The following is a 22064-nucleotide window of genomic DNA, read 5'->3' as shown; positions in this document are numbered from 1 at the left end:
GCAATAGTTGACCCTTAAACAATGTGGGGATTAGGGGTGCTGACTCCCAACAGAGTAAAAAAAAATCCTCCTATAACTTTTCATTCCCCAAAAACTTAACTATTAAAAGCATACTGCTGACTGGCAGCCTTACTAACAACATGAACAGATATTCACACATATTCTGTATGTTGTATAAATTCTATACTGTATTCTATAATAAGGAAAGCTAGAAAAAAGAAAATGATCTTTTAAACTGTCTCCCAAAACATTTTCCAAGACCTTTATTGAAAAAAAAATGTGTATAAATGGGCCTGTGCAGTTCAACCCTATGTTATTCGAGGGTGAAATATACATATCCATTGTAGAACATTTAGGAAATACAGAAAAACACAAAGAAGAAAAACCTTGCATGATTTTACCACCCAGATATAACCAATATAAACATTTTGGTGCATACCCTTCCTATTTTTCTCTAGGCATGTATAGATATTGATATAAATATATAAAACAAATCTAAAATCACATTGTACATCCTGTTTCATGAATTCCTTTCCCAAAAATGTTAGTATCTACCTCTTTACAAAGTATTCAAGAAAGTACAACACCAAACAGGATTCTAAATATTTCTACATTCTTTCACCAAATTATTTCAAAATCAAATATTCATTTACAACAGAAATTATTTTGCTAAATTCTCTGTTCCTGTGAGAGAGTGATTCTTCTTTTTTTTGAGCTATAAATGCCCAGGGCAGACTAGCCAGACATATTTTAAGATATGGTGTAAATTTACTGAGAAGTTTACATTTTACTTGACAACTGTGATTATCAAAATAAGTTGAAACTAATGGGATACCTGGGAAATTAGAAACCAGTTTTCACAAAAGACTCCTAAAAAATGCACCTTTATCATACAGTAGAATGATACTTATTTGTAGTAAACAAATGGGTTAAATCTGAATCTGAAACCCTCTTAATTCCTCTTAATTTAACATTCTCTGTATATAACAGTACTCTTCAATTCTTCTGATATAAAAATGCTACTAAAAATTTAAGATTTCCAAAAAGTACATAGAGAATGATGAATGTTTTTTGACACCTAAATCACCTACTAACTGATTTATCAAACTTCTCAGATAACCAAAGTACCCAAGGCCTAGAACAGAATACTTAATGACTTTATTTTTCATTAAGCTTTCACTGATATACACTCTTATGACGGTTTCAAATGAAAAATAATGTGGTTACTACATTCATCCACATATATCATCGAGATCCCCCCATACCCCATTGCAGTCACTGCCCATCGGTGTTGTAAGATGCCACATCACGACATGTCTTTTCTGTGCTACACTGTCTTCCCCATGATACCCCCCACACCATGTATACTGATCGTAATAGCCCTCAATGCCCTTCTCCCTCCCTCCTCAACCGCCCTCCCGCACCCCTCCCCTTTTTGGAGTTTGTGAGTCTGCTGCTTTGTTCCTTCAGTTTTGCTTCATTGTTATACTCCACAAATATGAGAAATAATTTGGTACTTGTGTTTCTCTCCCTAACTTATTTCACTGAGCATAATACTGTCTAGCTACATCCATGTTGCTGCAAATGGTAGGATTTGTTTCTTTCTTATGGCTGAATAGTATTCCATTGTGCATATGTACCACTTCTTCTTTATCCATCCATCTACTGATGGAAACTTAGGTTGCTTCCATATCTTGACTATTGTAAATAGTGCTGTGATAAACATAGGGTGCATATGTCTTCTTATATCTCACAACTTTTTTCTCTGGGTAAATTCCTAGGAGTGGAATTCGCGGGTCAAATGGAATTTCTATTTTTAGTTTTTTGAGGCACCTCCATATTGCTATCCACAATGGTTGAACTAGTTTACATTCCCACTGGCAGTATAGGAGGGATCCCCTTCCTCTGCATTCTAGCCACCATCTGTTGTTCCTAGTCTTTTCGATGTTGGCCATGCTAAATGGTATGAGGTGATATCTCATTGTGCTTTTAATTTGCATTTCCCTGATAATTAGTGATATGGAACATCTTTTCAAGTGCCTCTTGGCCATCTGAATTTCTTCTTTGGAGAAGCGTCTGTTCATATCCTGTGACTATTTTTTAATTGGGTTATTTGCTTTTTGGGTGTTGAGGCATGTGAACGCTTTACATATTTTGAATGTTAATCACTTGCCGGATATGTTGTTTACAAATATAGTCTCCTATACTGTAGGATGCCTTTTTGTTCTGCTGATGGTGTCTTTTGCTGTACAGAAGCTTGATGTAGTCCCATTTGTTCATTTTTGCTTTTGTTTCCCTTGCCCAAGGAGATGCATCCAGGAAAAAGTTGCTCATGTTTATATTCAAGAGATTTTGCATATGTTATCTTCTAAGAGTTTTATGGTTTCATGACTTACATTCAGGTCTTTGATCCATTTCAAGTTTACTTTTGTGTATGGGGTTAGACAATAATCCAATTTCATTCTCTTGCATGTAGCGGTCCAGTTTTGCCAACACCAGTTGTTGAAGACACTGTCATTTCCCCATTATATGACCATGGCTCCATTATTGTATATTAATTAAACACATTTGCTTGGGTTTATATCTGGGATCCCTAGCCTGTTCTATTGGTCTTTGGGTCTTTTCTTGTGCCAGTACCAAATTACCTTTGCAGTAGAGGTTGAAGTTGGGGAGGATAATCCACCCCCTGCTTTATTCTTCCTTCTCATGATTGCTTTGGCTATTTGGGGTCTTCCGTGATTCCATATGAATTTTAGAACTATTTGATCTAGTTCACTGAAAAATGCTGTTGGCATTTTGATAGGGATTGCACTGAATCGGTAGATTGGTTCAGGCAGGATGGTCATTTTGACAATATTAATTCTTCCTATCCATGAGCAAGGGATGTTATTTCCATTTATTAGTATCTTCTTTTTCTTAAATGTCTTGTAGTTTTCAGTGCAAAGGTCTTTCACTTCCTTCATTAGGTTTCTCCCTAGGCATTTTATTCTTTTTGATGCAGTTGGGAATGGAATTGTTTTCCTGATTTCTCTTTCTGCTAGTTCATCATTAGTGTTTAGGAATGCAAGAGATTTCTGTGTATTAATTTTGTATTCTGCCACTTCGCTGAATTCAGTTCTTAGTACTAGTAGTTTAGGGGTGGATTCTTTAAGATTTTTTATGTATAATATCATGTCATCTGCAAACAGTGACAGTTTAACTTCTTCTTTACCAATCTGGATGCCTTTTATTTCTTTGTGTTGTCTGATTGCTGTGGCTGGGACCACCAGTACTATGTTGAAGAAAAGTGGAAACAGTGGGCATCCTTCTCTTGTTCCCCACTTAGAGGAAAAGCTTTCAGCTTCTCACTGTTACGTATGATGTTGGCTATGGTCTTGTCATATATGGCCTTTACTATGTTGAGGTACTTGCCCTCTATACTCAGTTTGTTGGTATGTTTTTACCATGAATGGATGTTGAATTTTGTCGAGTGCTTTTTCTGCTTCTGTGGAGATGATCATGTGCTTTTTGTCCTTATTTTAGTTAATGTGGTGGATGATGCTGATGGATTTCAAAATGTTGTACCATCCTTTCATCCTTCGAATAAATTGTACTTGATCATGACAGACGATCTGTTTGATATATTTTTTACTATGATTTTGTTGAGTGTTTTTGCGTCTATGTTCACCAGAGATATTGGTCTATAATTTTCTTTTTTTGTGGTGTATTTGCCTAATTTTAGAATTAGAGTGATGCTGGCCTCATAGAATGAGGGTGGAAGTATTCCCTCCTTGTCTACTTTTTGGAAAGCTTTAAGGAGGATGGGTATTAAGTCTTCACTAAATGTCTGATAAAATTCAGCAGTGAAGCCATCTGGTCCAAGAGTTTTAATTTTAGGTAGATTTTTATTACCAATTCAGTTTTGCTTGAGGTAATTGATCTGTTCAGATTTTCTGTTCTCTTCAGGGTCTGCCAAGGAAGGTTGTACTTTTCTTGAAAGTTCTTCATTCCTTCTGGGTTATCAAGTTTTTCAGCATACAATTTTTCACTGTATTCTCTAATAATTCTTTGTATTTCCATAGTGCCCATAGTGATTTTTCCTTTCTCATTTGTAGACACTCTTTTTTTCTTGATAAGTCTGGCTAGGGTTTTTTCTATTTTGCTTATTTTCCCAAAGAACCAGCTCCTGCTCTCATTGATTCTATTGTTTTATTCTTCTGGATTTTATTTAAGCCTGCTCTAATCTTTATTATGTCCCTCTTCTACTGACGTTGGGCCTCATTTGTTCTGCTTTTTCTAGTTTTATTAATTGTGAGTTTAGACTGTTCATATCGGATTTTTCTTCTTTCCTGAGGCAGGCCTGTATTGCCATATACCTCCCTCTTAGCAGAGCCCTAGCTGCATCCCACAGATTTTGCATTGCTAGATCTGTTTTTATTTGGTCATTGATCCATTGATTATTTAGGAGCATGTTGTTAAGCTTCCATGGGTTTGTGGGTCTTTTCATTTTCTTTAAGTAACTTATTTCTAGATTCATACCTTTGTGGTCTGAGAGGCTGGTTGGTTCAACCTCAATATTTTTGTATTTACTGATGTTCTTTTTTGTAGTCTAATATATAATCTATTCTTGAAAATGTTCCATGTGCACCTGAGAAGAATGTGTATCCTGCGGCTTTTGGGTGGAGCATTCTGTAGATATCTGTTAGGTCCATCTGTTCTAATGTGTTGTTCAGTGCCTCTGTTTCCTTACTTATTTTCTGTCTGGTTGATCTGTACTTTGGAGTGAGTGGTGTGTTGAAATCTCCTAAAATGAATGCATTGTATTCTATTTCCTCTTTTAATTCTGTTAGTATTTGTTTCACATATGTAGGTGCTCCTGTGTTGGGTGCATAGATATTTATAATGGTTATATCCTCTTGTTGGACTGACCCCTTTATCATTATGTAATGTCCTCCTTTGCTCTGGTGGCTTTCTTTGTTTTGAAGTCTACTTAGTCTGATACAAGTACTGTAACTCCTGCTTTTTTCTCCCTATTGTTTTCATGAAATATCTTTTTCCATCCCTTCACTTTTAGTCTGTGTATGTCTTTGGGTGAGTCTCTTTTAAGTGGCATATAGATGGGTCTTGCTTTTTTATCCATTCTATTGCCCTGTGCCTTTTGATTGGTACATTCAGTCCATTTACATTTAGGGTGGTTATCAATAGGTATGTACTTATTGCCATTGCAGGTTTTACATTCATGGTTACCAAAGGTTCCAGGGAAACGTCCTTACTATCTAAGAGTCTAAGCTCACTTAGTGTACTATTACAAACACAGTCTAAAGATTCTTTTTTTTTCTCCTCCTTTTTCTTCCTCCTCCATTGTTTATATATTAAGTATCATATTCTGTACTCTTTGTCTATCCCTTAAGCTACTTTGGGATAGTTGATTTAATTTTGCATTTGCTCAGTAAGTAATTGTTCTGCTTTCTTCAATGTGGTTTTATTACCTCTGGTGACTGCTATTTAGCTTTAGGAACACTTCCATCTATAGCAGTCCATCCAAGATACACTGCAGAGACAGTTTGTGGGAGGTAAATACTCGCAGCTTTTGCTTATTTCGAAATTGTTTGATCCCTCCTTCAATGTTAAATGATAACCTTGCCAGGTAGTGTATTCTTGCTTCTGCTTCATTGCATTAAATATATCCTGCCACTCCTTTCTGGCCTGTAAGTTTTCTGCTGAGAAGTCTGATGAGAGCCTGATGGGTTTTCCTCTGTATGTGATCTTTTCTCTCTCTCTAGCTTCTTTTAATATTTTGTCCTTATCCTTGATCTTTGCCATTTTAATTATTTTATGTTTTGGTGTTGTCTTCCTTGGGTCCCTTGTGTTGGGAGATCTGTGCACCTCAATGACCTGAGAGACTATCTCCTTCCCAAGATTGGGGAAGTTTTCAGCAATTACCTCCTCAAAGACACTTTCCCTTTTCCTCTTTCTTCTTCTTCTGATACCCCTGTAATACGAATATTGCTCCGGTTGGAATGGTCACACAGTTCTCTCAATATTCTTTCATTCCTAGAGATCTTTTTTCTGTGCCTCAGCTTCTTTGCATTCCTCTTCTTCAAATTTTTTTCATTTATCGTCTCCTCCACCATATCTAATCTGCTTTTAAATCCCCACATTGTATTCTGTAATGAATGGATCTCTGTTCTGGATTCATTCCTGCATTCTTGAGTATTTTTCTGTACCTACATGGATGTGTTTATGATTTTTGAAAAATCTCTTTTAGGAAGATTGATGAGTCCATTTTCACTTGACCTCTTTTCTGGTGTTTTGGGGACTTTGGTTTGAACCAGGTTCCTTTGGCACTTCATATTTTGTATGTGACACCCTCTAGGACCCTGAAGGCATACTCCCTGGAGTTACTTAGCCGATGGAGTGATGTCAGGGTCTCACCAGAGCGACACTGGTGACTGGGGGTTGGGAAGAGCTGTTTCCTGCTTCCCGGCTACCCTGCATCTCTCCACAGCCAGACTAGTCAGCTGAGCACACAGGTGTAACCCTCTATGCCTTGCATTTATAGCTGCTGTAGGCAGGACCTCCCTCTGGATGGACTGACACCAGGGCAGGGGCAGCTGGTTTGTAAGCCAGTGCCAACCTGCTGGAAGGTGCAGCAGGCTGCATATCATGGCGGAAGGCTTCGGAGCTGTGTAGCCAGCCAGGGGGATGGAGCACCTGAAGTTCTTGAAAAGTTCCCAACCTGGTGCGCAGAGTGCATCTGGACAATTTTGTCTACTGGTCCTTTCTTCTGAGTTGCAAGCCCTGTGCAATCCTTGCCCATTTAGTAGCCCTCTCACTGTTAGGAAGTCTCTCATACTGTCTGCCTTTCTTTTGTCCCAGAGCAGCTGGATGTGAATCCATTTTCCACAACAGCTGGAATCTCAGTCTGTCCAACTATTCCTCCTGTCTTAGCTTTCCAACCCCACTAATCTTGAGCACCATGCAATATAGGATCTTGCTCCCACAGCAGATCTCCAGGGCTGGGTGTTCAGCGGTCCTAGGCCTCCACCCCGTCTCCACTCCATTTCTCTTCCTTCTTCCAGTGAGCTGGGGTGGGAGAAGAGCGTGGGTACCTCCAGATCATGGCTTTGGTATGTTACATTTTTTGAGGTCTGTTCTTTTCTCCAGGTGTAAGCAGTCTTGTGCTGCCTTCTTTCCTGTTGATCTTTTAAGGTTAGTTGCATTAACAATATTTTCATATTATATGTGGCTTTGGGAGGAGGCCTCTGTCTCACCTCTCAGATCGTCATCTTCAATCTGATCTACCTGACTTTAAACACTGTTACATGATAAAACTGTCAAGTTATCAGGAAATAATTCCATATCGACTCAGCACTTGATATTTTACCTATTATATAAATATTTCTCCCTTTCCCCAATTGACTTGCTGGTTCTGGGGAACAGATACCCTAACATCACAATGCCATCTTGGTTAATTCTGAAATCGTCACAAGGGAGAATAAACACATTAGTAATACTGGTCAGCTACCTCTTTTTCCACTGCCACCTGATGTTTCTTGAGAAGCTTCTTCATTTTTGCAGCAAAGGTGTTACGCTGAGTTTCAAGGTCTTTCTCTAATCTGAGGCGATGCTCATCCATCTTAGCCTTTAACTTTTTTTCCAGATTCATGAGCTGTTTCTGATGTTGCTGTGTCATTCTCTTACAGCCAGACATTTGTTCTCTGAGCTGACTTTCCTGCTCATGTTCTGGCATTTCCCTTGTATCCTACAACAATGGAGAGGAAAGAATGAATTAAAGCATAACTTTTTTATTTCAAAACCATCTTAGACCAGTCTACTATCAACTAAGTAGGTAACTCATGTAGGAGATCCCACTCAACAGCTTCTAATAAAATTTTATCTGAAAAAGCAGACAAGCTAGCTGGTTCTAAAATTTAAGTGGGAATGTAAAGGACCTGGGATAGCCAAAGTTTTGAGGAGGTATGAAAAGTTGGTAGATGTAAACTTCAGTAATCAAAACAGTGTGGTATTGGTATAAGGACAGGCTGAATAGAGCAAAGGAACACAGTAAAATCTGGAAACAGACCCACATATATTCAGTCAATTGGTTTGCTACCAAAATGTCAAGTTAATTCAAAGAGGAAAGGAAAGTGTTTTTAATAAATCCTGCTTTAACAACTGGTTCTCTGTATTCAAAATAAATAAATGCTTAATCATGCTATACACAGAAATTAATTTGAAAAGAGTCACTAGACCTAAACCTAAAATCCAGAATCATGGAGCAGAGGATAACACAGAATATTGTCATGACCTTGGGGTCAGCAAATATTTCTTGGGTATGACAGAAAAAACACTGAGTATAATGAAAAAAATGTACAAACTGGATTCTGGAATAGAGGCAAAATTCAGATAATGTAAGATTAATCATTTAAAGTGAACAATTCAGTAGCATTTAGTATATTCATGATATTCTGCAACCACTGCCCCATTGTAAAGAAAAAAATGTACAAACTGGATTCTTAGAGACAAAATTCACATAATGTATGATTAATCATTTAATGTAAACAATTCAGTAATATTTAGTATATTCATGATGTTCTTCAAGACTGCCTGTATCTGGATACAAAACATATATAATACTTCAGAAGAAAACCGTGTATGTTTTAAGCAGTTGCTCCCTAATCTCCCCTTCTGGTAACCACCAATCTATTTTCTGTCTATGGATTTACCTATTTTGGATGTTTCATATAACATGTGACCTGTTGTGTATGGCTTCCTTCACCTAGCATGTTTCCAAGGTTCATCCATATTGTATAGGATGTAACAGTACTTCGTTTCTTTTTATAGCTGAATAATATTCCACTGTATGCACATGCCCTCATTTGTTTATCTATTTATTTGTCACTGGACCTCTGTGTTGTTTCCACCTTTTGACTATTGTGAATATTGCTTTTATGAACATTTGTGTATATGCATTCGTTTAAGTACCTGCTTTCAATTGTTTTGGGTATATATCTAGAAGTAGAATTGCTGAGTCATGGGGCAACGCTATGTTTAACTTTTTGAGAAACCATCAACTGTTTACCACAGCAGCTGACATTTTACATTTTTAGTAGCAGTATACAGCAGGAGTTCCAATTTCTCCACGTGCTCCCTAGTTGTTATTTTCCATCTTTGTTTTTGTTTTTCTCTTTTAATAGCTAGCCATGTAACAAAACAGCAGCAGACTCACAGAGTCCAAGAAGGAACTAGCAGTTACCAAAGGGAAAGGGGTGGGAAGGGTGGGTGGGAAGGGAGGGAGAAGAGGACTAAGGGGCATTATGATTAGTACACATAGTGTAGAGGGGGGAGACGGGGAAGGCAGTAATAGCACAGAGAAGACAAGCAGTGATTCTATAGCATCTTACTACGCTGATGGACAGTGACTTCAATGGGGTGTTAGGTGGGAACTCAATAGTATGGGTGAATGTAGTAACAGTGTTGCTCATGTGAAACCTTCGTAAGATTGTATATCAATGATACCTTACCAACAACAACAACAAAATAGCCGGCCATCCTAGTGGCTGTAAGGCGGTACTCATTGTAGTTTTGATTTGCGTTTCCCTAATGACTAATTATATTGAGTATTTTTTCATGTGCTGTTGGCCATTTGTATATATTCTCTGGATAAGTGTCTATTCAAGTCTTTAACACCTTTTTTAAAATTGGGGTGTAGTTTATATAATAATTTGAATAGGTTTTTGGTGGAGTCTTTAGGGCTTTTTTATGTAGTATCAGGTCATCTCCAAACAATGACAATTTCACTTCTTCCTTACTAGTGTGGGTGCCTTTTATTTCTTTTTCTTGCCTGATAATGTAGCTAGGACTTCCAATACTCTGTTGAATAAAAGTGTTCTGAGTAAGCATCCCTGTCTTATTCCTGATTTTAGAGGAAAAGTTTTTAGCTTTTTCATGGCCTTTACTCATTTTTAGTGGGTTGTTTGAATTGGATTTTAAAACTAAAAATTTTAATTTATCACAGACGGAGAAAAAATATTTGCAGGACATAACTGAGATAAACTACCTGTATGTTTCTTATGAAAGTCAAACATACATATGCCATATGACTTAGCCATTTTATCCTATGTATTTGTCAGAGAAATTAAAACATCATGTTCAAAGACATATACATGTTTGTAGCATCTTAGTATGCTGATGGACAGTGACTGTACTGGGGTATGCGGTGGGGACTTGGTAATAAGGGGAGTCTAGTAACCATAGTGTTGCTCATGTAACTGTACATTAATGACACAAAAATGATAAAATAATAAATAAAAGTATTTATTTCATCTTCCACTTGCCCCTTACCAACCTCTAATCTACTTTCTATGAATTTGCCTATTTTAGATATTTTGTATAAGTGGAATTCTAATAATATTTTTCCTTTTGTGTCTGGCTTATATCATTTAGCATTTTTTCAAGGTTCACTCACATTGTAGCATATATTAGAACACCGTTCCTTTTCACAGCTGAATAATATTCCATTGTGTGTGTGTGTGTGTGTGTGTGTGTGTGTGTGTGTGTGTGTGTGTATACACATACACTATGGTTTGTTTATTCATTCATGTGCTGATGAACACTTCAGTTGTTTCCATCTTTTAGCTATTGTGCCTAGTAACTTTTGGTGATACTGAAAGCAGTGAAGTTAAAAAGGAAGCATTCCTATCAATTGTGAAAAGGAGTTACCTGACCTTCCAATGTTTTCAAGAAAATTTAAAATCTTACACGTGAAAGTGTAGCAAACATCCACATTTCCCAAACTGAGAACTTGTAATTTTCTACAATTACACCCAGTTTTATTTTTAAAATGTAAATATTATGGAAAATCCAAAACTCACTTTTCATTATCACCTACCTTAAACCTTTCTCCACATCCCAATGGCAACCATTATCACTTATATCATGTTGTATACTTACTATTTTTAAATACCTTCGTTTTCATCTAAGTAACTTCAAATAATACATTATATGGTATTTATTTATTTATTCTACGATTTTAAAAATATTCTTTTTGCATTCTCAAAACATGTTTCCTAAATGCAGACATTAAACTGGGAATTAAAAAGCCTTTTGCCATTTTAAAATAAGTTGCCTAAATTATGTTCCATACTTCTGATACATTAAAGGAAAAAAAAACCCAAACTCTTAAACTAACCAGACTAGGAAAATTAGTTACCAAAGTTGAAATTTTTTTCACTGAAATCCAAATACTCACAGGTCTTGAACGGATGGCAGAATTATTAGACATAATTGTTTCGATTCCCTCCATCATGTGTAGCTCATACTTGCTATCTGAGGCATCCTGAAGAATGTTAACCCTACCGCTTTGACTCCTCGTCCAGTTGGACATACAGGGAATAGACTGATGACTTCCAATATTGTGCACTGCTCCTGTCTGTCCAACACCGTGATCTTGGTCCTGAGGGAAAAGAGTATTAGACTCAAGTATCTTTATCTCCTGAATTTTATATTATTAGCACCTAGCACACCGCTTGGCACACACAGTCTTCAGAATGTTAGTGGTCTATTTTGAGAAATTCCTTGTATTTGCCAAGACCAGAACGTTTATCAGTTGTTAGTTGGCAGATTAAAAATGTGACCAAAGAGTAAATACCAAAAAGCCAAACCAAGTCTGTGAAAAAGTTAATCAGAGTTATTTCCAAAGTATAGTCTTTTCTCTAAAATTTTTGACATTACTTTGAAATCCATTTCTCCTACACATCTCATGGGGTATACACAGAGATGCCGCTCATTTCTCAATGATTCCAATGGTGAAAACAAACCCCAACCTTTCTTTTAATCTTATAAACATCCCTTTTAGTTATTTTCTATTGAAGCCTTTCATATTTCTTTTCTTCTCAGAATGTAGTCTTTAGCCTAAACTTCTTCCACTAAGTAATTTAATATTAATTCCTATCTATTTTTATGTAAAATTAAATATTGCATATATATTTAATCATAATTGGAAGACTGTTCTTCCCAAGAAACCCAGCAAACTTTGGTATTTGGGCACCAATATTAGAGTCTTACCATACCAAACCTCTTTAAGATATGCAGAATAATAAATACAGACCCATGGTATATAGAGGATCTTTTCTTACATCCACAGCCTTAAAAAGTTGCTGTTATTCTAATGTTTAATGACATTAGAATTTTATTAATTTCACTTTACTAAAGCATTTCATATACCTAAAATAGCCCCAATTTTCTTGTGACTACTCTTAGAAGTAAAACCAGTATCAAAAATACCAAAATTGTATGTAAGAAAGTCTTCTATTTTATAGTTCATTAATTATGTAGTGTTATTAAAAAGAAAAGCAACTACTACTCCTGTTTTCAGAATGCAGGGATCTTTCTCAACAGAAAGCAATAAAAAAGAATCAAAGCTTTGGCACTGGGACATGAGCAAAGAAGAAAACAGAAAATACTTGGACTAAAAAACATAGCTCCACAAATCATAAGCTTTATATTTTCCTTTGAGGAAGTTCTGTAACATTTCTACTGCAAATTTGGAAACATGGCAACTTGGAAACAACTTGGTCTCAAGACTAATATATGAATCAGAACCCATATGCTTCTACAGTAAGTTAGTTAACCACTCTGAGCATTACTTTCCTCACCTATAAAATGAGTATTTTAGAACCATCTAGAGGAATTAATCCCTATACACAACTGAAAAGAATGAAGTGTTCTTACTAACAGAATAAGAATGCTTGGTAATTTTTTTCCCCCAGGATAAATTTAGCTAAGTCACATGTTTATTTTATTTATTTTTTCACTTATTTTTAAAAAAGCAAGAAATTTCCAATTTAATAAACATATATCAAACATTACACAAAAGGCACTGGGGGAGAGGTTTATACAATAAACAAGATAAGGACAATGGGTGGTAATTCTAATGACTTCTCTGTGAGCACCGTCAACTTCCAAAGCCTGTAATTTCAAATACTTCCAAAAGCGTGTCCCATGCCATCAGACAATCAGGCAAAAAAGTGTTCAGTAGACCAGAATTTAGGGAGGGACTAGATTAAATAAAAGTTGAACAGGTTTCTCTGATAAAAGACTTCACAGAGCTTTACTATGCTAATGTACACTACCAAGAGGTTGGTTTAAAGAATGCAAAACCTTTTCCTCCACCTGGGACCTTAGAGAATCACTGTGAAGACACAATCTGGAAACCACTGATAGAAAAGATTCCTGGCAAGAAAAGTTCCATAAGGAAAGAAGCCAATAAGGAGACCCCAATACTTGAGCCGTTTCTAAATTATTACCTTTTCTTCCTGTGCTTCTGCTGCTGGCCCTTTATGTGCCTCCCGGGAAAGGACCTTCTTCATCTTTTTATTGTGCAGATTGTCCAGCACTCTTTTTTTCTCTTCCTTTGCCCTTCGAAGGAGATCTCTTACCACTGCTGTAGGGCGCTCCCGAAGAAGAAACGGGTGCTGGTTAAGAGTAGAAGGCAAAAGTCAGGTTGAGACCTATATATTTTTTCATTCAGAACAAATGAATCCCTTCTTGGACCCTAGAGTTACAGACAATGCATGTAATCTATAGTTATCTAATTCTGCTATGCTTTTTACTTCCTATATTCATAAAATTTAATTTACATGTATACACTCTGTGCCTACATAACTTCCCCTGTACTTTTTATGAAAACTTTGAACATGACACCTTTGTTGGCCAAATGAAAGGGCAGAGTTGAAATAATCAGAGTCTAAGTAAACATTAAGAATTAAGTCCAAATAGAGCCCTAAGTAAACGCTTACAAATTCTTAGAACTGGTCTCATAGAGGAGACACTATCAGTTCTGAATTACGTTAGATTTCAACAGGAATGTATTTACTGATGGTGAATCACATAACATACTACTTGGGTATAATGGGTTCTTTATGTTGCTTAAATGAAACTTCATAAAACACTAGCAGTTGATTAAAAGACATTATGTATTAGTGATTTTTACCATTAATATTTAATAAAGCTTAAGATTATTCAGTACAGAAAAGTAGAAAGAACAATTCTACTATAAGATTATCATTGTTACATTTGGTATTTTTTGGATATTTATTTCTTCTCAGAAATTTTCTGTGTATAGATTTTGTTTTGTAGTTAGCACACAGACTGCAGAAATATGACTTGTGCACTGGAGTTCATGAGATGATCTTGAACTCTTTTAAGACTTTTACCTCTTTTATTAGCTCAAATTTATTTCTTCTCTGAAGAGTTGTAACTATATATTATTCTCTTTTTATTGCTATAAGTATTATGTTATTTCAACTCATAATGCCTACAGACTATTTCATCAAAGGTTCATGCCAAAATTACATAACCATTATTCTAATTCTGGATAATTATTCTCAATTTTTCATTCTGAGATAAATACCTTCACACAGTAAGTCACTTTTTTCCATTTTATTTTTTTCCTTATGACAGACTGCAACAGAAATGTGATTAGGCCAAAGGGAAGGATGCACTTGACAGATTCTTCCTATCACTTCCCATAATGTCAATATACAAAATGGACCACGTAAATGAATACATATGCAGGTTTGGGATCACCCAAGGTCAAGTATCCATTCCTGGTGGGTTGGGTTATTACCAAAAGAGCTTCTTTTGCCTTCATTTAGGCAAATGTAAGAAGCCAGTCACATTCTTCCTTTTCCTGAGCCTTAGCTTGGTATGTACCACTATTTATAATATTCGGTCTTTTCTATCCGAAAATAATATATCTTGTAATTCTAAGTTATTTAATAGTTTTCTACAAATGGATCCTGCTTATTTTTCACTTAATATAGTATAGCTATAATTCATAGCTATACTAAATCTTTTGTTGCTATTGTGAATACCTAGTTTTTTGGCTTTCATTTGAGACTGTAAGTGTGCTTAAGGCCTAGAATTCCCTAAGTGTTACTGAAACTTTATACTGCTCTTCTACATACTGTAGGTACAAATAACCCTACTGAATATGTACATGGATCCTTTCAATATCCTTGCATATTGAACTGCGTGTTAGTGAGAATAAACTGAACTTCTTTGAAATTCTAAAACATTCATGCTGAAAGTCTAATTTTCTAGTGAAAAATCCACAAAATTCCTTAGGGTCACAAAAAGATAGTCAACTGCTACACACTAATGCCTTATCTAGATGTTTTAATAACTATATTAAATCAAACAATACTATTATTCCTATTAATAAGATGTCAACCTCTAAATGAAAACATTTTTGAGAACAGAAAGCATATACTAATAATTTATTTAAATTAGATAACCAAACCTATTGAGAAATGAATAGAATTCACATTACTTTCAAAATATTTTCATTGCTAAGTTACAAAAACATATTTCTCAACAGGAAACAAAAATGTGATATCCATTTTTTACGGTTCTTTTGAAATCTCTTTTCTCCCACAGTATTTATGTAAATCTATTACACATCATTTCTCTTCCTTTCATATTACTTTATATAGGACAGATCGATATATAAAGTATGGTAGATAACAAAAATTAAATCCAAAGTTAAACTATGCTTTGCCACCTCTGAAATGACATTGTTCCATATGAGTTAAAATTTGTAGTTGTAACTCATGAATATACTCTTGCACATATAAAAATTAAGTCATTTAGTACTACGATACTGAATATTTAACTATATATTCTATTCAGACATGGTAAAAGCAGTTAATTTTGAAAAACAAATGAAAACCTTAGCAACTAAGAAAATTTCCAAGAAAGAATGGTATTATGAAATTAGTAGTTTAGCAAAAACCAGTACAGCATACTTAATATTGATTCTGAATTAAAGAAGAATAAAACACATTCTTTAAAATAATTTCTTAGGTGTACAAAACAGAGTATAACTGACCTTTAAAAGTTTCTTTGATGTAGGGCGATCTTTAGGGTTTTTCTGGAGGCAAGACTCTACAAAGTTGCAAAAAGAACTGGACCTATTGTAAAGGAAAGTATTAAGTGAACATATTGCTATTTCCTTTAAAAACACATCCACAAATCAAGGCATGTCCCTATGGGTGGGAGGGAGAATAGAAATCATAAAAAAAAAAGCAGACACAATACACTATATATTTCATCATGTAAGTATATAAAAAGCTGTGCAAAGCAACTAATGAATCTTTACCATTTTCAATAGAAAATGGTATTTTTGCACACATTATTTTAAAATCCTGCTCTCACATACTTAAGTATCACAACTCATTCTACATTGCGGTAAATTATGGAAGTCAGTCATTTTCCTTTTTGCATTCAAATCTAAGATAATATTCTTCTTAGTATTTTTTTTTCTTTTCTCTAGACACATCTCGTTCTTGCTTGGCCCTTAGATCATCTTCCATATAGCATGTTTCAGAACATCACGTTATTTGTTTTGGAAAGAACAATTTTTAATACATAAGTATTTAGTGTCCTTGAGCAAATGGACAAAAGTTCCAGAAAACAATAAAAAATTTTTTTAAAAAATTAGAATTCTGTAACATACTATAGTATAGTGTTACTGATGAGAGTTCAGTAAGGCAGTAAGTAAAAAATATTTCATCAATGTTTGTCATCAATATTCAAATAAGATTTAATTCTTTTATACAAGAATTCTGTTTTGAATCCCCAAAGTATCAAACAGTGTAAAGACAGCCTGTGTTTCGTGTATATATTATTCAGATGTACCATAATAAACTCTGAGCCAAGATTTCTTCAAAATATCTCTACCTGAAGCAGCAAAGACCTGTGAACTTGCATTAATAATGTAATGATAAAAAATGAATTATTCCTAATTTATGCATCTTACTTGTGAATTTTAAAGTATTTGTTAAGTATTTGTTAAGTACGGTAGGTAGTCCCCCAGGAATGTTTCAAATGCTAGATACACCTGAAGACTTTCCCATTAAAATTTTCTATCACTGATAAAAATCCTTCTTTCCTAAAATTGTCCATCTGTTCTCAATAAACTTCTTTACATGAATAACAGTATTATCAAAGAAGCACTAGGAGATGGAACATCAAACCACATTTGGAATAATAAATAATAACAATTAGAATCATCCAAAAATTATGATCTGGTAATTCTGATAAATTATCAAATCATTTTTACCTGAGTTTTATACCATATAAATCATAAACCCTACCCCAATCAAATATCTGTACAGGTTGTGGCAATATATATATTGCAGTTTTAAAATATGAATGTTTAAATCATGCTATTTATTATAAAATCAGGGTTGTATGTGTCACTAAGATACAAAAAATATATTACTTTTTATACAAAAGCCATACTTTTTGCTCCCATGTACCATCATCTATCTTTTATTTCTGAACTGAGTCACATATATGCTATGAAAAGTAGAGATAATAAAGGATAAACATGATGTAAGGATAAAATAAAGCTATTTTAATATTTTTTCAGGTTGTATACACTTCACCTTATTGACATGAAATCATTTTGATAACATTATGAAAAAGTATTTAAATTTTACCATGTTGAACAATATATTGTTCTCAGCCATACTCACCATTCATTAGACTGTAATGTAGGGGGGTTATTTCTGGTAATGTGATATAAGACATGCCTTGCACTTATATCAAATAAAGGAGGATCCCTTTCCGCTATAAAAGAAATAAAACTTCCTGTTATATATGTGCCTGTTATACAGAAGCATGGAAGCACTGTTAGTTTTTTTTTTCAAATAAACCCCAACTTAGGAAAAAAGTTGCAAGTAGCGTTCAGAGAACTTAGTTAAGTGAGTCAATAGAGAGGAAGTTACAGCCCTGATGCACACCTCTAAATAGTGTATTTTTCCAATAAACAAGAACATTCTAACAAAACCTAATAGTCATTACATCAGACCATTAATATGAACACATGACTATTATCTAATCTCAAGCTCTATTGTAGTTTCAATCAAATGTCCCAATAATGTCCTTTGTAGCAAAAATGACCTTTGATCATCTGCATGCTTAAAGGAAATTCTCCATTTTTTCTAAGTTTTAAACTTACACAGAACTGTTCATAAAATATTTCTATAATCCTTTCAATATGTGTAAAATCTGGAGTGATGTCCCCTGTCATTCCTGATATTGGTTGTTTGTGTCTTCCTTCTGTTCAAACTAGCTAGAGGTTTATTAATTTCATCAATTTTCCCAAAGAACTAATTTGTGATCTCATTCATTTTCTCTATTGTTTTCATTTTCTATTAAATTGATTTCTGTTTCGATCTTTTTGGGTCTCTTTGTTCTGTTTACTGTGGATTGAAATTGCCCTTCTTTTTCTACTCTAAAGGTGACAGTTGAAGTCATGACCTTGACAATTCACAAGTATACGATTTTGACTCTCGAATATCCCTCAGTTTGGCTTTGTGCTGTTATTTCCACATCTCTGGCAGGAATATCACATAGAATACGCTTTTCTCAGTGTATTCTACGATGATCCTATAGAACAGGTCCATGGTTTCAGATCGTCTTGTCATTGTTGGTGATCACTTTGATCACTTACGGCCATTCCACAAGGTTTCATGGTGAAGTTTCACTTTTTTCCTTTGTAATTATTAAGTATTTGTGAAAAGATACTTGAGTCCATATAAATATTCTGTTTTGCATAAAGATCATTTTATTCTCTTATTGTATAGATTTAGATTCTTCATTTAATAATTTATAACCTGCTACTATCATTTATTTTGATGTTGAAATTGTTTCATTTTTGAGCAGTTGAGAATCTTTTTAGCCGACTTGTGCCTTTCCGGCATGGCTCCATCATTCCCTGCTCAGCTCCTTGCTCTCTGGCCCACTAAGATGTTCCAGAATCATCTTATGCTTTCCCTACTGTGGACACGGCTCCAAGGAGCTGTGGCAGGCAGTGTGCTCACTGCTACTGCCCGTGTCACTTCTCTTAGATCCTGTCAGTGGATAAAGGAAGGGAACACACACGTCCCTCATCTATTTGTATTCATACTTGCACATTAAATATCTTTAGTTGTTTATTGAAAACAACTGAGTTCACTATAATATCTCAAATCCAATGCTATAGTACTATTTATTCGAGCCTTCTCTTTCCATTATTTGTAGCACCATTCTCGGACAGTAAGAAACCTCACTCTCATTATCCTTAATATATTTGATGACTCGCCACTGTACACAGCCAGTCTCCCATCTTGGCCACCACCCTTTCCCTTTTACCCCTTCAAGTTTTCAAACCCCATTCCAAGCCTGTCTACAGTATGAATGTCCACTTCATCCCCTCAGTTTCTGACACCCCATATAAACTGGATCACTTTCTGCAGTGAGGCCCTCCTCATCAGCCCTCAGGAGGGAAGCCCCCTTCCTTTCAATCAGGCACTGCCACTGTGTCACGTGACCCAACCCCAAATGTGGACGTGCTCCTTGGCCTCTGACACCCCATGCTGGGCTACTTCCAGGTCTGAATGCTTTGGTTACCCCACCAGGACTCTGAATCTCCAAACTTGACTGCCGCCCTCCCTGCACAGGTTCTGCTTCCACATACAAGGCATTCTGTCTGTGGGAACTCCCTCCTCTCCTCACAGGACTCTGACACGCCACGCCGGGCTACCATGGCTCAGCAGGTGACATGGACACCTACTTTATACTGTCCTCCCAACAGCTTTAAGAATGAGTAGTTTGATCCAGGAAAGGGAAGGGATTACTGAAGAAATTCTTAATAAAATGACTCGTGTTTCTACTGTGATTTATAAAAGTATTCAAAAATTCTAAGTGGTGTACCATCGATCTGTCAAACCAGAGTGTGATTTTTGATCTGTCATTTACTATAAAGCTGAACATCTCTATTTACTCAAAGAACACTGAACTTAGCTAAAAACCATAGAGATTCACTAAATCTAGACTGCGGTAGCCTTCAGTGGATTCAAAGGATATTTTCCATTTCAAATATTTTTTTAATTGAGGTATCATTGATATTCAATCTTATATTAGTTTCAAGTATACAACACAGTGGTTCAACAGTCACCCATATTAAATCCTCACCCCCACTACAGCAGTTACTGTCAACATAGGAAAATGTTACAGAAGCAGTGCTTATATTTTCCATGCGATACTACTATCCGGGTGACCAACTTATGACTGAAAATTTTTGTGCCCTTTTATTGCCCTCACCCTCAACTACTCACCCCAATCCCTCCCCCACAGTAACCACCAGTCACTACTCAGTGTCTATAAGTCTACTGCTACTGTGTTCCTTTTGTTTTGTGTTTAGATTCCACAAATAAGTGAAATCATATGGTATTTTGTCTCTGCCTGGCTTATTTCACATAGCATAATACCCTTTAGGTTGATCCATGTTGTTACAAATGGCAGGATTTCTTTTCTTCTTATGGCTGAATAATATTCCATTGTGTATATGTACTGTATCCAGCACAATTATCATTTAAATATGAAGGAGGGATTAAACAATTCCCAGACAAGCAAAAGTTGAGGTAATTTGCCTCCCACAAACCACCTCTACAGGGTATATTAGAGGGACTTCTCTACATGGAAGCACTCCTAAAAAGAGCACAGAAGAAAACACCCAACATATGAAGAATGGAGGAGGAATAAGAAGGGAGAGAAATAATCATCAGACTGTGTTTATAATAGCTTCATAAGCGAGCTGAGTTAGAAAGTAAGGTAGTAAAGAAGCGAACCTTGAACCTTTGGTAACCACAAATCTAAAGCGTGAAATGGCAATAAGTACACATCTTTCAGTAATCACCCTAAATGTAAATGAACTGAATGCACCAATCAAAAGACACAGATTAACAGAATGGATAAAAAAGCAAGACCCATCTATATGCTGCTTACAAGAGACTCACCTCAAACCCAAAGACATGCACAGAATAAAAGTCAAGCGATGGAAAAAGATATTTGATACAAACAACAGGAAGAAAAAAGCAGGTGTTGCAATACTAGTATCAGACAAAATAGACTTCAAAACAAAGAAAGAAACAAGAGGTAAAGAAGGACACTACATAATGATAAAGGACTCAGTCCAACAAGAGGATATAACCATTATAAACATATATGCACCCAATATAGGAGCACATATATATGTGAAACAAATACTAACAGAATTAAGTGAGGAAATAGAATGCAATGTATTCACACCACTCACTCCAAAGGACAGATCCACCAGACAGAAAATAAGTAAGGACACAGAGGCACTGAACAACACACTAGAACAGGTGGACCTAATAGACATCCATAAAAATCTACATCCAAAAGTAACAGGATACACATTCTGCTCACGTGCACATGGAATATTCTCCAGAATAGACCACATACTAGACCACAAAAAGAGCCTCAGTACATTCAAAAGATAGAAATCCTACCAACCAACTTTTCAGACCACAAAGGTATAAACTAGAAATAAATTGTACAAAGAAAGCAAAAAGGCTCACAAACACATGGAGGCTTAACAACATGTCCTAAATAATCAATGGATCAACAACCAAATCAAAATGGAGATCCAGCAATATATGGAAACAAATGACAACAACAACACAAAGCCTCAACTTCTGTGGGACGCATCAAAAGCAGTCTTAAGAGGCAAGTATATAGCAATCCAGGCATATTTAACGAAGGAAGAACAATCCCAAATGAATAGTCTAATGTCACAATTATTGAAACTGGAAAAAGAAGAACAAATGAGACCTAAGGTCAGCAGATGGAAGGACATAATAAAGATCAGAGAAGAAATAAATAAAATTGAGAAGAATTAAACAATAGAAAAAAAATCAATGAAACCAAGAGCTGGTTCTTCAAGAAAATAAACAAAATAGCTAAGCCTCTAGCCAGACTTCTTAAGAGAGAAAGAGAGTTAACACACATCAACAGAATCAGAAACAAGAAAGGAAAAATCACAACAGACCCCACAAAAATACAAAGAATTATTAGAGAATACTATGGAAACATATATGCTAACAAGCTGGGAAACCTAGGAGAAATGGACTTCCTAGAAAAATACAGCCTTGCAAGACTGACCCAGAAAGAAACAGAAAATCTAAACAGACCAATTAACAGCAACAAAATTGAAGTGCTAATCAAAA

At 35.5% G+C, this 22064-nt stretch overlaps 1 protein-coding gene across 2 annotated transcripts in view; it reads right to left on the bottom strand.

The window, feature by feature from the left end:
• Positions 1 to 22064, bottom strand: part of LOC140847987 (serine/threonine-protein kinase TAO1-like) — a 230117-nt gene that overhangs the window by 35179 nt on the left and 172874 nt on the right. For both annotated transcript variants that reach the window (XR_012128394.1, XM_073230034.1), the window contains exons 8-12: positions 17526 to 17619; positions 15875 to 15956; positions 13290 to 13457; positions 11234 to 11437; positions 7508 to 7744 (exon numbers count right to left, since the gene is read on the bottom strand). Coding sequence is in view for 1 of the 2 variants with exons in the window: in XM_073230034.1 (XP_073086135.1) it covers positions 7508 to 7744; positions 11234 to 11437; positions 13290 to 13457; positions 15875 to 15956; positions 17526 to 17619 (785 nt within the window). In the remaining variant the exon portion in view is untranslated. The remainder of the gene's footprint in view (positions 1 to 7507; positions 7745 to 11233; positions 11438 to 13289; positions 13458 to 15874; positions 15957 to 17525; positions 17620 to 22064) is intronic.

The sequence above is a fragment of the Manis javanica genome, chromosome 2 (assembly GCF_040802235.1).
Source record: "Manis javanica isolate MJ-LG chromosome 2, MJ_LKY, whole genome shotgun sequence".
Taxonomy (NCBI): Eukaryota; Metazoa; Chordata; class Mammalia; order Pholidota; family Manidae; genus Manis; species Manis javanica.
This window is presented reverse-complemented; position numbering and strand designations above follow the sequence as displayed.